At 39.7% G+C, this 15,173-nt stretch overlaps 1 protein-coding gene across 3 annotated transcripts in view; it reads left to right on the top strand.

Annotated features, from left to right (window-relative positions):
* Nucleotides 1-11,109, top strand: part of NAF1 (nuclear assembly factor 1 ribonucleoprotein) — a 135,260-nt gene extending 124,151 nt beyond the window's left edge. For all 3 annotated transcript variants that reach the window (XM_033941610.1, XM_033941592.1, XM_033941599.1), the window contains exon 9: nt 9,422-11,109. In XM_033941610.1, coding sequence (XP_033797501.1) covers nt 9,422-9,891 — 470 coding nt within the window. In that variant the 3' untranslated portion in view covers nt 9,892-11,109. The remainder of the gene's footprint in view (nt 1-9,421) is intronic.
* Nucleotides 11,110-15,173: the final 4,064 nt, after the last annotated feature.

The following is a 15,173-nucleotide window of genomic DNA, read 5'->3' as shown; positions in this document are numbered from 1 at the left end:
AACACTCGAATGGAGGGGTTATTAAAGTCCGTGGTAACACAGAACCTTAAATTTTCACAAGAAGTGATTGATAAGTTTGTAAATGTTGATTCTAATTTAAAAATTATGGAAAAATTGGTTAAAACAACAGAGTCTCAAGTGGTTACATTACAAGCAGTTTCCTCAACAGCGGTTAAGGATTTTCATATCACTCCTATGAAATTTGAAAAAATGGAAAACTTGCAGAGAGCAAAAAATCTACGTTTAGTCAATTTCCCCAAAACTCATTTGTTGTCTCCAGAAATTTTGGTTAAAAAATTTTTTAAAGAAGTTTTGGGGATGACTGACGTGGAAAATTTGCCACTAACAAATCTATACTATATTCCTCAGAGGAAGAAAGTTTCAATAGAATCGGGTGTAGATCAGTTGGAACAAATTTATTTTGATTTAACAGGATTTTTGGAAGACTCACAAGATGTAATTCCAACTAGAGCTACACTCCTAATAACATGTACAAGAGAGATAGACAAATCCTTAATAATGAAAGCTTATTTTCAAAATAAGCAAGCTAAATTTTGTGGAGATAATGTATTGATATTTCCAGATGTGGCCCAAGCAACACAATTGAGAAGAAAATCTTTTTTGGCTTTGAAATCTAGGGTGTTGGCTTTGGGTGCCACTTTTTATTTAAAATTTCCTTGTAAATGCTTGGTTAAATTTCAAGAAAATGATTATGTTTATTGGGACTCTATGCAGCTAGAACAATTTTTACAACATCATGAAGTTAGTTCTTCTTCTTCTGCTACCACGTAATTAATATTTGGAATTTTGAAAATATTAAGGCACCATTTTGTTTGATCATTTGATCATGATTATATCTGATTGTTACTGTAGTTTTAAAACTTGTTTGTACTCTCTCAATATATGTGGGCTTGAGGAAATTATTGTAATAACCTTTCGGGTTATAATTACTTTTTCTTATTTTGTTTCTGTTAAATTCCTTTTCTTATTATTTGTATAAATGATAATGTTTAAAAATCTGATAAATAAAAAATAAAAAAAATTATTTACTTGACTCCAAATAGAAATCCAAAAATTATGTATTAGAGGACAAAAAAATAATAAATGAACCAATGTACCAGCTTCAAGATGACAATGCCAACATCTATTAGACTTAGAACAATCTAATTTTTGTAAACGTACCGGGGTCCATAAAGCTCTATACAACAAAAAATACCAAGTTTGTTTCATAGATGCTGACACTGTACATCTCATCCTCCAAGACCAAATTCGTGGCCATTAAGATGCAGTAATTTGATGCTTAATCTCAATGCTCCAAATGTCCCGAAGACCAGTTCTTGTTTTTTTATTCATAAATCCAAATATTAATTTGTACCACTGAGCCTGGTGACCCAGGAAGTCCACCTGAAAACATAAGAAAGGCAGACTGTACTTATCACTAAAATTTTTCCATTCAGGGAACCCTACCTGAATGGCTTGCTTCAATTGCAATATAATCATATAATCACAGCTATAATCCAATTATAAAGTTAACCATTTATGTTTATACAAAATGCATTGTTGAAAATATATTTGTGAAGTGCTCAGACCAAGAAACCCATGTAATAGTGATGTCACTACAATGAGGTTTACAAGGGGACCATCATCGCCTTCACGAGTCCCCTGCCCTCCCTATATAAAAACCTATAACCTAACTGATAGGTCCATCCATCTTGTGGTACTTATCTGTATTGGGGAGCAATTAGTGCTGTTGACTCTCATTGGTGACTTGTTAAAATTAAAGTGCAAGTGCTTCAATAAAGTCCTGAAAGTTTTTTCTTTTCTGAATAAATTCCCGTCCCCCCCATGGGAGGGCAGGGGACTCGTGAAGGCGATGATGGTCCCCTTGTAAACCTCATTGTAGTGACATCACTATTACATGGGTTTCTTGGTCTGAGCACTTCACAAATATATTTTCAACAATGTATTTTGTATAAACATAAATGGTTAACTTTATAATTGGATTATAGCTGTGATTATATGATTATATAGTAATTATCGTCACAGAGTACAAAGAAATTTATCTCTCTAATTTGTAGTCAATTGCTTCAATTGCAACCATTTATAATTTTGTGATTTTTTAAGATCATATTTGCGTTGCAATTGTGAAAAATTAAGCAATTTACCATTAGAAATAATATCATCTAAAGTACATATACCTGCCTTCATCCAGTCTTTCCAGATGACCTTATATCCACCAATTTTAATTCTTTATTGATTTTTAAATAATAACAGCGCACTACAATGAATTATCAAGAGCAAATCAGAAAAAGCACTTTATACATACAAACATTTTAAAACAAATCATTTTCTCCCCCTTCCCTTAATTAGCAATAATTAGAAATATATACTTATAACTATAGTTTCCATAAACTATATACCATACATAATATTACTATCCTCCAATCCTCCCTTCCTCCCTCCCACTCTGGATGTGCAAGGAAGTAATCTAATAAGAAAAAGTACATGTCAGCTAATGTGACCCTATATATGTAGTCAATGGACTCCACACCTTATTGAGTGCATTACTATGTCCTAAACATTCAGCGTTCATTCTCTCATACTTATAAGTTGAACATAAGTTTGCCCACCAAAATATGTAATTAAGTCTATCTTTATTCATCCAGTTATGTGTAACCATCTGAATAGCTATTCCTGTCATTATTAAGAAAAGCCGGCTTTTATACCAATCCAAAGACGGTTTAAGATGTAATATAGTACCACAAATTATGGCTGCATAAGTTAACGGAATTGATGCCTCCCCAAATTAACTTCCAAAAATTAAGTATCAATGGACAATAGAACAATAGATGATCCAAGGTCCCTATGTTAACATGACAATGCCAGCATCTATTAGACTTAGAACTGTCTATCTTTTGTAAACGAACAGGGGTCCAAAAAATCCTACGTAACAAGAAAAAACAAGTTTGTCTCATAGATGCTTAGCCAGTCAGGGCCTTAGACCCCTCCCCACGCATCAGATGATGCATCGGGGCGTGGCCTAAGGCCGCACTTGGCGGAGGAGGCGTGGAGCAGGAGGGACTGAGAATCCCTCCTGCTCCCAACAATATTAAGGTACGGGGAGGGGGTGGGCCTTGCCCACTCATCCTGCTGGAGTAGGAGAGAATGAGCACTCCTTCTGCTCCCAACGATTCTTAACGGTAGGGGGGAGTGGGGGAGGGTGGGCCCGTCCCGTCCGTCCGTCCTGCTGGCCTAGTGGGGCCGCATTTTTTTGGGGGGGGCATTTTGCAGGGGTTTGGGGAGGGAGAAAACAGTTCTGTGGGGGGGGGCTTTATTATATATTTTTTAAACGAGCAGACATTTTGCGTGTGTAAAACACGCAAAATATCTGCCCGATTAAAAAAAAAACCCCAATTACAAGCCCTGACAGCAGTGACAGGAGGCTGCTACTCCTGTCACTACTGTCAGGGGCTGCGCATGAGCGGGGATCGCACATTTGCGATCCCTGCTCGCAAATGGGGGCATTCCTCCGATCGCCCCCATTTGAATGTGACTGATTTGTGAATCAGTCGTACCTGCCCAAATTGCAAACGGATTGTTCCGATTCAGGCAGGTTAGTGAATCTAGCCCATAGAGTTGCCATACTGGGACAAACCAAAGGTGGAAGAGAGTGTGGCTTAGTGGTTAGAGCAAATGTAGAACAAAAGAGAGGGAACAGAAACCCCAAATAAAATCAAATAACAAAAACAAGTGGGGAGTGGGATAGACCATGTCATCCTTGAGATAAACAATCTTTATTTTGGTGATAATGAACTCAAAATATAATACATATAACATCACATACATAAAAAGTCCCATAAATAAAATGTCCTGTAGTAGAAGGATCTCATAGATGACCCGACACGGTCTGTGTTTCGGGCTCCGGGTTAGAGCTACAGCCTCAGCACCCTGAGGTTCTGGGTTCAAACCCTGCGCTGCTCCCTGTGACCCTGGGCAAGTCATGTAATCCTCTACTGCTTCAAGTACATTAGATAGATTGTGAGCCCACTGGGACAGATTTGGAAAATGCTTGAAGCACACAGGTATAGCGCGCGGGGAACAGAAATTTATGTAATAAAATTTTAATATAGCGCGCACACGCGTATACCGCGCATGCTAAAACCTCCTCCCGCCTACTCCGAACCGGCATCCTCCCCCCCGCTCGCGTCACACCCCCCTCCCCCTCTGATCTGAGATAATCTGATCCGGCATTCCCCCTGCGATCCTACATCCCCCCCAGCACTGCAAAGACAACTCTTACCCGATTGGGCACCAGCACCAATGCACAGCATGTGCCAGTGCCCGAAGATCCTCCCTCGTTGGTTTGGCTGGGCTGGGCGGTGCGAGAGAGATCCTCCTTCTTCCTGTGCCGGGCTGGACTAGGCTTTGAGCATTTGCGCAAATACAGAGATACAGAGCGAGACCAGAAGGCTTTGAGCATGCGCAAATGCTCAAAGCCTAGTCCAGCCCGGCACAGGAAGAAGGAGGATCTCTCTCACACCACCCAGCCCAGCCAAGCCAACGAGGGAGGATCTTCGGGCACTGGCACTGGCACATGCTGTGCATTGGTGCTGGTGCTGGTGCCCAAAAGATTATCTCGGAGAGAGCGAGACCAGAAGGCTTTGAGCATGCGCAAATGCTCAAAGCCTAGTCCAGCCCGGCACAGGAAGAAGGAGGATCTCTCTCGCAGCGCCCAGCCCAACCCAACGAGGGAGGATCTTCGGGCACTGGCACATGCTGTGCATTGGTGCCGGTGCCCAATCGGATAAGAGTTGTCTTTGCGGTGCTGGGGGGGATGTAGGATTGCGGGGGAGGGGGGTGACGCGAGCGGGGGGGGGAGGATGCCGGTTCTCAGGGGGAATGCCGGATCAGAATGAAAAAATAAATTTGTACAACGCGCATGGTTATGCACGGTTTGTAAAATCGTGTATAACGCGCGTGTTATATGCGTGAAAATACGGTACCTGTAGGTAAACTGCTTTGAGTTTAGTTATTTAACTACAAAAAGGCGATATACAAGTCCCAATCCTTTCCCCCATCAAGCATACTATCCTGTTTCCAACTCAGCTGCACTTGGCACTTCAGCTACATAAGATATTTCATTGTACTGTAAAAACAGCATTAGCATATATCTATGTTGATTAAATGTTCTAATGAATACCTGTCAGATGTTTCATTGGTATTAATGCTGACAATGCATCATATTTATCTTACTTGAATGTTCTTTTGTGCTGTTATAGTATTGTATGCAAAGACATTTATCATATTTCGGTTATATGATTGTTATATAGTGTTGTTAAATGTTGCCATTTCCAAGTTTACCTCTTTGATTGTATTTTTGCTAATATTTGGTCAGCTTGCTATTGTTAACCAAATTCTAAGTTTTTTTTAATGTTAAACTGTGCCTGTTTTGCACTGACATAGGTAGATCTCCTTTCCTATTTGAATTGCAGTTCCTCCTTTTTTCCTTCACTGTCATGTAATCTCTTAATACTATTTATTATCTTTTCTTTATTTTAAATGTAAGCCACTTAGACTTTTTATGATAGATGGGATATCAAGCCTAAAATAAACTTGGAATTAATAAATCCCAGTAAAAATAAAAGAAAAAAAGAATTGTGTTGAGATACTATTTCTGTTATGGCAGACCTGATTGAATTTTTTGATTGGGTGACCAGAGAGCTAGATCAAGGACATATGCTAGATGTAATTTACTTAGATTTCAGCAAAGCCTTTGATACAGTTCCTCATAGGAGGCTGTTGAACAAACTTGAAGGGCTGAAGTTAGGACCCAAAGTGGTGACAACAGCGCAAAAATTATCTCCAGAGAGATAATCACGCAATCTCTGTACCAAATGCAGCTTGAAAGAGACACTAGAAATTACATTCTTAATCTGAGCCTTAAAGGACAGTATTTATTAAAAAATTGATCCACAGTTAATCTCTCCATCTTTGCATGAATTTCCTTTTGATTTTAGTACATTAGAGTTGGACACAAAAACTCACATTTTTCATAATACTTTAATAAATGCATCATATAAAGTAGCCCCTTTAAAAACCATATTTCCCTTTCAGTCATATTCTTGTAATCCTTGGTACCATTATTACCTACAGATTATTAAAAGACAACTACACAAAGCTGAACGTGCAAGTATTTGGGGAAAAAAACTAAAATCGCCTACTGAATCAAATTTAGAGTAATACAAGGAAGTTTTTTTTCACCCAGAGGGTCGTGGACACTTGGAATGCGCTACCGGAGGAAGTGATCAGGCAGAGTACGGTACAGGGATTCAAACAGAGACTGGATGGATTCCTGAGGGATAAAGGGATCGTGGGATATTGAGAAAGCTAACCAGAAAATAAATGTAGAAACCCAACCAGGTTGTGCAGGTGCAAGACCGGAGGGCTAGGACTTTGATAGGAAGATAGGACTCAATTAGGAAACCAAGGAGGCATGGGGGTCCCTTCTGGTGATTTAGACAGGTCGTGAACTGTTTGGGCCGCCGCGGGAGCGGACTGCTGGGCAGGATGGACCTATGGTCTGATCCGGCGGAGGCACTGCTTATGTTCTTACATAGAGATTAATAGGGCTCCTTTTACGAAGGCGCATTAGGGCCTTAACGTGCGGAATAGCGCGCACTAGCCGCTACCGCCTCCTCTTGAGCATGCAGTAGTTTTTCGGCTAGCGCGCACTAATCAGGCACATGCGCTAAAACCGCTAGCACACCTTCGTAAAAGGAGCCCATAATTTCCATCTTAAAAAGGCAAAGTTTAAGTATTATCAAGACCTGATTAAAAAATCATCTAATCCGTCCAAAGACATTATTTATTCAATGTTTTTTTCCATTACCTCCAAACCGCAAAAATTTTCTTCATATTCAGGTCCTGCAGCTGAAACTTTAGCACAATTCTTTTCCACAAAGATAATCAATTTACAGAAAGCATTGTCCACTTATCCTGATTCTTAACTTTCTTCTTTAACAATGACATCTGAGGAACAAGACTTTTTTTTTATGATGGATACTTTTTAACTAAGCCCCTGAAACAGTTTCTGACAATGAAACCCATGGAGTTGAGCATCTGTATTAGGAGAGAGTGCTTTTTTTCTTCCAATGGACTCGGCTATTTTCTGAAAACAACGGTTTGTGGATTGCCGGTTTAGTATGCCTTTCAGCAGCTCCTTACATTTAGAGCAGAGATCTCAAAGTCCCTCCTTGAGGGCCGCAATCCAAGTGGGTTTTCAGGATTTCCCCAATGAATATGCATTGAAAGCAGTGCATGCACATAGATCTCATGCATATTCATTGGGGAAATCCTGAAAAACTGACTGGATTGCAGCCCTCAAGGAGGGACTTTGAGATCCCTGATTTAGAGCTTACACACAGCTCAGATGAGTACTGATTTTGATGACTTTTCACAGCTTTGAAACTTTCCTGTGTTTGTTGCACATTTAAAATTTATTTGAAGTAATTATGTTTTCCAGTGCAATAGGTGAGACATTCTATACAGATGAGTAATATCCCCATAGCCACATGCATCTGCAGGAGAAATCCACTTTGGATTTTTCCTCTTGCCTTTTCTGTACTTCACTGGGCTCCTTAGCTCCACCTGCAGTTCTTTCCTTCTGCGCATGTGCCTGCGGGATTGTTTGTTCTGCTCTCTCATTTTATTTTATTTGGTGTATTTTTTGTCCCTTTTTCGGGGATTCTGGTGCTTGGAGCATTGTTTCGGCTCTGCCTGCTTTGAGAACGCACAGACTTTGGTCTGTAGCTGACAGGCCAATCCCAGCCTGCATATTTTCTTCGGAGCTCAGGGCTGTCCCTGAAGTGGTCTCACCTATTGTTCACCAGGGGTCAAGCGCAGGCTGTTGGGTGCACTTAGGATACTCGGCGGTGACCCACAGGGTTCCGGCTGTGTCTTCTCACCTCCGCCCATCCCGGTGCACATCCGTTGGTCCGCAGTCGGGCATGGGGTCTGACTGGCAGCCTAAAGATCAGTTTTCCAGAGGCATTCTCAGCATGAGACAATGATTCTCTCATCTTCCTCTTTTCAAATCGGTTAAAAAATTGGATCGCTGCTGTCCCACATGGTCTTACCGATCCTCTTAGTGCATCTAGCCCTTAGTTTGTTATAACACAGGACTTTCGCATGTGCTAAACCCATTTTTACAGTTGCAGTAAAATAGAGAGATATTTTTTTTTAATATTCAGGTTGTACATGACAACTGCAAATAATGTGGAAACATTTGCTGCCACCTGTTAAGGAAGTGCTAACTGCTCCTGAAATAATCCAGTTAGCATGCAGTAATGCGAACGCACTAACTGGTTCAGCAGTTCCACACCCAGTCTTCACATATGACATGCCCCCTTAAAAAAAAAATAAAAAAAATTAAAAATTGTTTATACACAGTTACTGTTCGCAAATAGGGCATTACAACTTGCTTTAGCGCATCCTGTGGTAAACCTTTTTCATGCACTAAGCCTGCATTAGATCTCATTGCACTTAGTAAAAAGGTCCCTTAATTTTTTATGCCCAGATGTCAAAAATTGGCCTATGTTTCATCTTCTGATTTCGATTGCTCTTATCCAGAATACAGTTTCTACTTTATAATAAAGAACATAACATAACACTTGGTGAACAAATATGTTTTCAAATGCCTCCTGAAATCTAAATAAGTGCTGTAAGTCATGATTAAGAGATTTAAGTCTTACCTTTAACCTAGTTCTGCTTTCACTGCCATTATATCTGTGCTGTCAAGCTGGTGGTTATGGAGACTCTATGGCAGTGATTTCTAACATGTCCTAGGGATGAGAGCTGGAGCCAGGTCAGGTTTTCAGGATATCCACAATAAATATGCATGAGATAGATTTGCATCTCAAGGAGGCAGTGCATGCAAATCCATCTCATACATATTCATTGTGGAGATCCTGAAAACCTGACCTGGCTCTGGCTCTCAAGGACCGGAATTGCCTACCCCTGTCCTAGGAAAACTCCCGACCAGTCAGGTTTTCAAGATATCTGCAATTTAAATTCATGAGAGAGATTTAAATGCAGTGGAGGAGGTGCATGCAAATCGCTCTCACAAATATTCATTGTGGATATCCTGAAATCTGATGTTCCACCAGGACAGTTTTAGGAACCACTGCTATATGGTTTACGAATTGCACAGTCAGCAGCATGAGTTGGAATCTTTCATTTAATTTTAAAATGTATATTAATTCAACTGTGTTTCTCTGCCTCTAACTATTACTGTATACATGCACTACTGCAGTTTTGCTTAAGTGACAAAGAAATTGCTTTAAACTCTAATGTAAATACTTTTGAAATGTATTATTCCAGACATTTTTCCTAATATAATATTTTATGATTTTATTTTACTCAGGAAATGCTGGAGGTGATCAGCAGTCTTCAACTCAACTAAGAAACAATTCAAGCAAACCGCCTAATCCCCATTTCCCTAATAAGAAATTTTTTCATCCACCCAAGAAAGCAATTCAGGATCCTGTGGTTCCTGTTAAACCTCTGCGCCGTGCAAGGCCGCCACTGTTGCCTTCACCATTATATCCCCCAAGAGCTGCTTTACCACCAAACTCTCAAGGGTTTCCTCAAACTCAAAAAAACATAACTCCTGTGATGCCATATTATTCTGCTTCTCCTTCAGACTACAAACCAAGTTATTATGAGATGCAGAATTATCTACCTCCAAATATTAATATGGGTTGGCCAGCACATAATGTGCACCCTCCATATTTACAAGGTAATTCATACCCATTATTACAACACCAATCCCCATCTTCTTTTTCTTTTCTTCCACCTCCGCCACCACCACCTCCTCCTCCTCCAACAGGTTAAAATACAATCTAGTTCAGATTACTTATTTTTCCATGCTAGCAATATGTAAATCACTGAATAAGACCTTTATCATTATATAATTGTGTCTGCATTTCTCTGATTACTTTTTTTTTTCTTTTCAGAATACACCTCTTTAGAGTTTTTCATAAAACCAGGGTCCCAAATTTTTGGGGCAAAGGGCTTGATGCAGCACATGTGGCTGAAGCTCTAGAGCCAGAGTTTGGGTGACCCTGGCATAGATGGTAACATTATTGCATTGTGTCTCCCCTGCCTCCTTCCTTATTGTCCTGTATTTTACTATTCCCCTCTTCCCACAACATGGTCCCTATCTCTCCTCCCCATGGTCTAGCATTTCACTTTCCTGCCGCCTCTGCTTTCTTGCTCCTCTCCTTTCAACCAATGCTGCTGCTTTGTTCTTCTCCCTCCTGCTGACCTCACAGCGACTCTTGCCCATTTAAATTTTAACTCTCCCAATCTCCTACTGCGGCCATCGCATACCACTTGGGCTGTGCTAAATTTTAATGAAATTCTATCTCCCATTTTGTATTCTACCACTGCCCACCTCCTCTAATTGAGCTTTCTGATACTGGTGGGGAGGGCAGAATACGCTAGATCACAAGTATGTGAGGTAGAATTTCTTTAATTGTTGTCTCTGCAGAGGGCCAGGGGGATTCAGCAACAGAGCCTGTATGACATCTAAAGCACTAAACAAGCCAGGGCAAGCCCTAGCATGAAAAAAAGATGACATGCTTTTAAAATTCACTATTGTTTTGGAGATGGTGAATGCATCATGTCCAAATTTATTGATGGAGTCTGCTGCCCTGTAATACCTATGGCATACATCCTTAATAAAATAAATAATATTCAATAATTGGGTTCTTAATTGAATTGTACAGTTCATGGTATAGGTATCTTAGATGATTTTTTTTATAGCTTCAAGATTATCAGTTTGTTACAATGGTTATATATCATCATTTTCTAGTAAAACAATGATTCTGAACATAAAATAGCCTAGTGAAGTATTTGGGATACAATTATGCCCACAGAATAGTAGTAAGATCCCTTTCTCCCACCAACAAAAAAAGAAATCTAAAATATTTTTGTGAACCAGTATTCAATTGTCATGTGATTTTGTTTTAGCTTTGTAAGGGCCACAAATATCAATACTTTGAATTTTGGGAGGGTTTTTTAAATAAAATGCATAACTGTTAAATCCAACATGTGTTTGTCTTGCAGTTTCCATAATTTCTTATGCAGGTTATTATAATCGGCATAATATTCTGTCCATAAAGGTATATTAAGCAAAGACAATAAAATAATGCTCTTGTAAGCTTCATTATCATCACTCTTGATAGATCTGATAAATGGTTTGGCAAATAATAGTCAAAAATAGTCTAAAATCTTGGTCTGTTTTACCAGTTGTAATTAATAAACATTTGTTTAAAGGCCCATGGGTATAGGGGCAGGATCTGCTATCAAGACCAGGGTATACAGTACAATTGGGAGAGCATAGAACCTCCAGTACAGGAAAAAAAGCAAGATTTCCACTATTCCAGGATTCTTAGGGAGGAATTAGACCAGTGGGACTCTGCAAGTATGGCATTATGAGATGGCTGGGAAGTAGTTCCAACTTCATGCAAGAGATCATGCAGTAAAGGGGGGTTGGGACTTGTTTCCCGCCTTTCTGTAGTTTTGCAACCATACTCAAGCGGTTTACATACAGATACTTCAATCATTTTCCCTATCTGTCCTGGTGGGCTCACAATCTATCTAATAAACCTGGGACAATGGAGGATTAAGTGACTGGCCCAGGGTCACAATGAGCAGTGTAGGGTTTGAACCCATAACCTCGATACTGAGGCTGTACTTCTAACCATTACGCCATACAGTTCCAGAAGGTATGAAGTGAAAGTCAGTAGCTATGGAAACCAGAGACTGAGATGAACTGCAGCTAGGATTGAAGTGAGAAGGGCTCCTAATTATAGACTGCATTTTGTTCTGCTGAGCTGAGTCAGTTACGGCTTTCCATGGTCTTTTAACTAATCTACAGTGCACAGTACCAATACATTGCATATGCATTGCATACTGTGACTCCCATTATCAGCCTTGAGGTACATTCACTAGTAATGTGTATTTCCAGTGCAATAGGTGAGACATTCTAGACCAGTGGTTCCCAACCCTGTCCTGGATGACCACCAATAGTCAGATTTTCAGGATAGCCCTAATGAATATGCATTGAGCAGCTTTGCATACCTGTCACCGCCATTAAGTGCAAATCTCTCTCATGTATATTCACTAGGACTATCCTGAAACTCCAACTGGCTGATGGGAACCAGGGTTTTAGACAACAGGGTTATTTTCCCCATACTTGCATGGACTGCAGAAGAAATCCACTCCAGATTTTTCACTCTGCCTCCAGTGTACTTCACAGATCAGCTTAGTGCCCTCTAGCAGTCTTTCCTTCACATATGGCTGCAACTGTATGTGTTCTGCTCTCCTCTTTTATATTATTTTACTTCAACATAGTTTTGTCCCCTTTGCGGGTTTTTTCGCATCTATAGCAATTTGGAGGCTTTGCCTGCTTGTGAATTCTCAGACTTCGGTCTGTAGCTGACATGCCAATCCCTTTTGGGTACCTGTTGGCCAGTCTGCATTGTAATCCTTGGGCTCAGGCCCGTCCCTGAAGTCTTACTGTCTGCTAAGCGGGGGTTCAGCGCACACTGTTAGGCACGTTTAGGAGGTTCAGCGGTGCCCTGCAGCATGCCAGCTGTGTTTTTGCACCTCCACCCGTTCTGGTGTGCATCCATTGATCTGCAGGGGTGGAGGTGTCAGACAGTGGAGTCTGACCAGCAGCCCGAAGATCGCCTTAGAGAAGGCTTTCCCAGCAGTGTGACATGGGGTATAAAGTTAGGCATCCTATTGGTCAAGACATCCAATTAGGTGATTTTCCTCAAAATTATATTTTTGGATGTTTAGCAGTTTGGCTTTCGAAAATGAATGTTTTGTGGGAAACGTCCAAGTTGGACTTATACGTCCTTTTCAAAAATAGACTTCTAAGTTTTTTTAGAACAATCAGCAGGTTGTAATTAATAAGCGAATTAATAGGAACAGAAAGAACATATGCTTATACTAAAATCCTAAATTGTTCCAACAAAAAAAATAACTACATACTAGTCTTAGCTACATAATCTTCAAAAAGTTGTACTTGTAAGAAGAGGATCTAATATAATACCTAAGATTTCAACATGGTCTCAAAACATGTCAACATTACCTATCCTCATGTTATTATAAGGTCTGATCTCATCGGATGCAACCAACCAAAGGAGTTTTGTTTTCTCTGTGTTTAATTTTCAATTGATGACTGACTACCCATTCGTCCACTAATTCAAAACTGGGCCTACATCAAAATAGGATGAATATATAGGTATTAGTAGTGCAATATCATTTGCATAACTATAATGTATGCTTAATTGGTCAAAAGCATACCCAAAATAACTCTGAAATACATTAAATAATATTGGGGTTAAGCCACTTTCCATGCATCAGAAGTCATTTCTTGCATTTTTACTCTATAAGATCCACCTGTTTAACCCTTTATTTGGCATATTGCTCTCTCATTCAACATCAAGTTATGTAAAGCAGCTGATTTCTCATCTGCCAATTAAAGGATTAAAAAAATATGCTCGATGTAGGATTGACACATAATGTTCATGTTGTGAGTGAGCATGGATGAAGTGGGAGCTGAAAATCATTGCAATCCTCATCCAAGAGCCAGAGACAAGTCATCTATCTACTTTCAAACCTCATAGATACCTGAATGTTGGAGCATGCATATTATCATGACAGAACTCTGGGAAGAGGACAAACAGATCTGTAATCTTGCCAATTATATTGCACTTCGTAATAAATCTTGGAGCACAACTAATAAGCTTTCCTGTGATAATGCTTAAGTGCTCAACCAACACAGGACACATTCATTCAGTACTTGTTTACTCATGGTTCAAGGGATTTCTGGAAACCAGACTCTATCAAGTTAGGTTTAGGACTCAACTTTCTTCTAGCTGGAAAAATCCATGTGGTGTTCCCCAGGGCTCCACTCTCACCCACATTATTTAATGTTTACCTTTCATCGTTAGGCTTATGTTTGAGTAATCTGGATGTAAAATTGTTGAACTATGCTGACATCACAATTGTCATACCCTGTAACTCGGTTTTGTCCCAGGTTACCGCCAAAATTGAGACTAATGGAAAGGATGAATTCTTGGATGAAGCAATTTAAACTCAAATTCAATTCTGATTAAACAAAGTTTTGTAGCGTCACCTAGTAAAATTTCCCACAAATTCTCCATTAATATAAATTCAACATCGTACGTAATTCACCCAATGATTAAAATATTAGGAATCATTTTGGATGAACATCTTACTATGAAAACTCAGATAGATGCAGTGGTACATAAGTTATTTTACTTTATGGAGATTGTGAACAATTAGACCTTATTTTGATTTTTCTGCCTTTAAACTACTGGTGCAATCATTATTACTGAGTCATCTTGACTATTATAACATTGTCTATCTGACAATTACCAAGAAAGAATTAGCGAGATTATTACTGATACAAAATACAGCAATTAGACTGATCTATGGTTTGAAGAAATTTTATTTTTTTGTGAGCTGCATTGGCTGCCTATGGAGTCCCGAGTACTGTTTAAGCTGGGTTGTTCCTGTTATAAGGCTATATGGTACAGCCCCTATCTACCTGGTTAATAGATTTTCCATAACTTCACACAAACATGCCAGAAAAACTCATGCTCTGTTTAATTTCCCTTCTGTATAGGGTTGCAAAAGCAAGAAATTTCTTAATCATACTTAGCATTTCAGGCAGCTTCCCATGACAAAGAATTTCGATCATTGTTGCTCACAGCTCATTCTTATAAACACTTCAGAATGCAGTTGAAGACTTATCTTTTCTCTAAATACCTGTCTAAGTAATTCATTCTATTCCATGGATCATGTTTACTGTTAATAATCTTTTGTAAACCACGTTGAACTTATGGTTATGCGGATAATAAGTACGTTATGTTATGTAACTCTAAATGTAGTTGGCAGGAGCTCACCAGCATGGCAACATTCCCAATAATGCTGCCTGGGGTCTCCTCAGAGCTTTCACTCTCCTGCATTCCACCCCACCTCTGATGCAACTTCCTAGTTCTACTTGTGCAGACTGCAGTGGAAGGAAAGTGTTGAAGAGGCCCCAGGCAGCATATTGGTAATTGCTGCCATGC

The sequence above is a fragment of the Geotrypetes seraphini genome, chromosome 1, assembly GCF_902459505.1.
Source record: "Geotrypetes seraphini chromosome 1, aGeoSer1.1, whole genome shotgun sequence".
Classification (NCBI taxonomy): Eukaryota; Metazoa; Chordata; class Amphibia; order Gymnophiona; family Dermophiidae; genus Geotrypetes; species Geotrypetes seraphini.
Note: the sequence above shows the minus strand (reverse complement) of the source record. Positions and strands in the feature narration are given on the sequence as shown.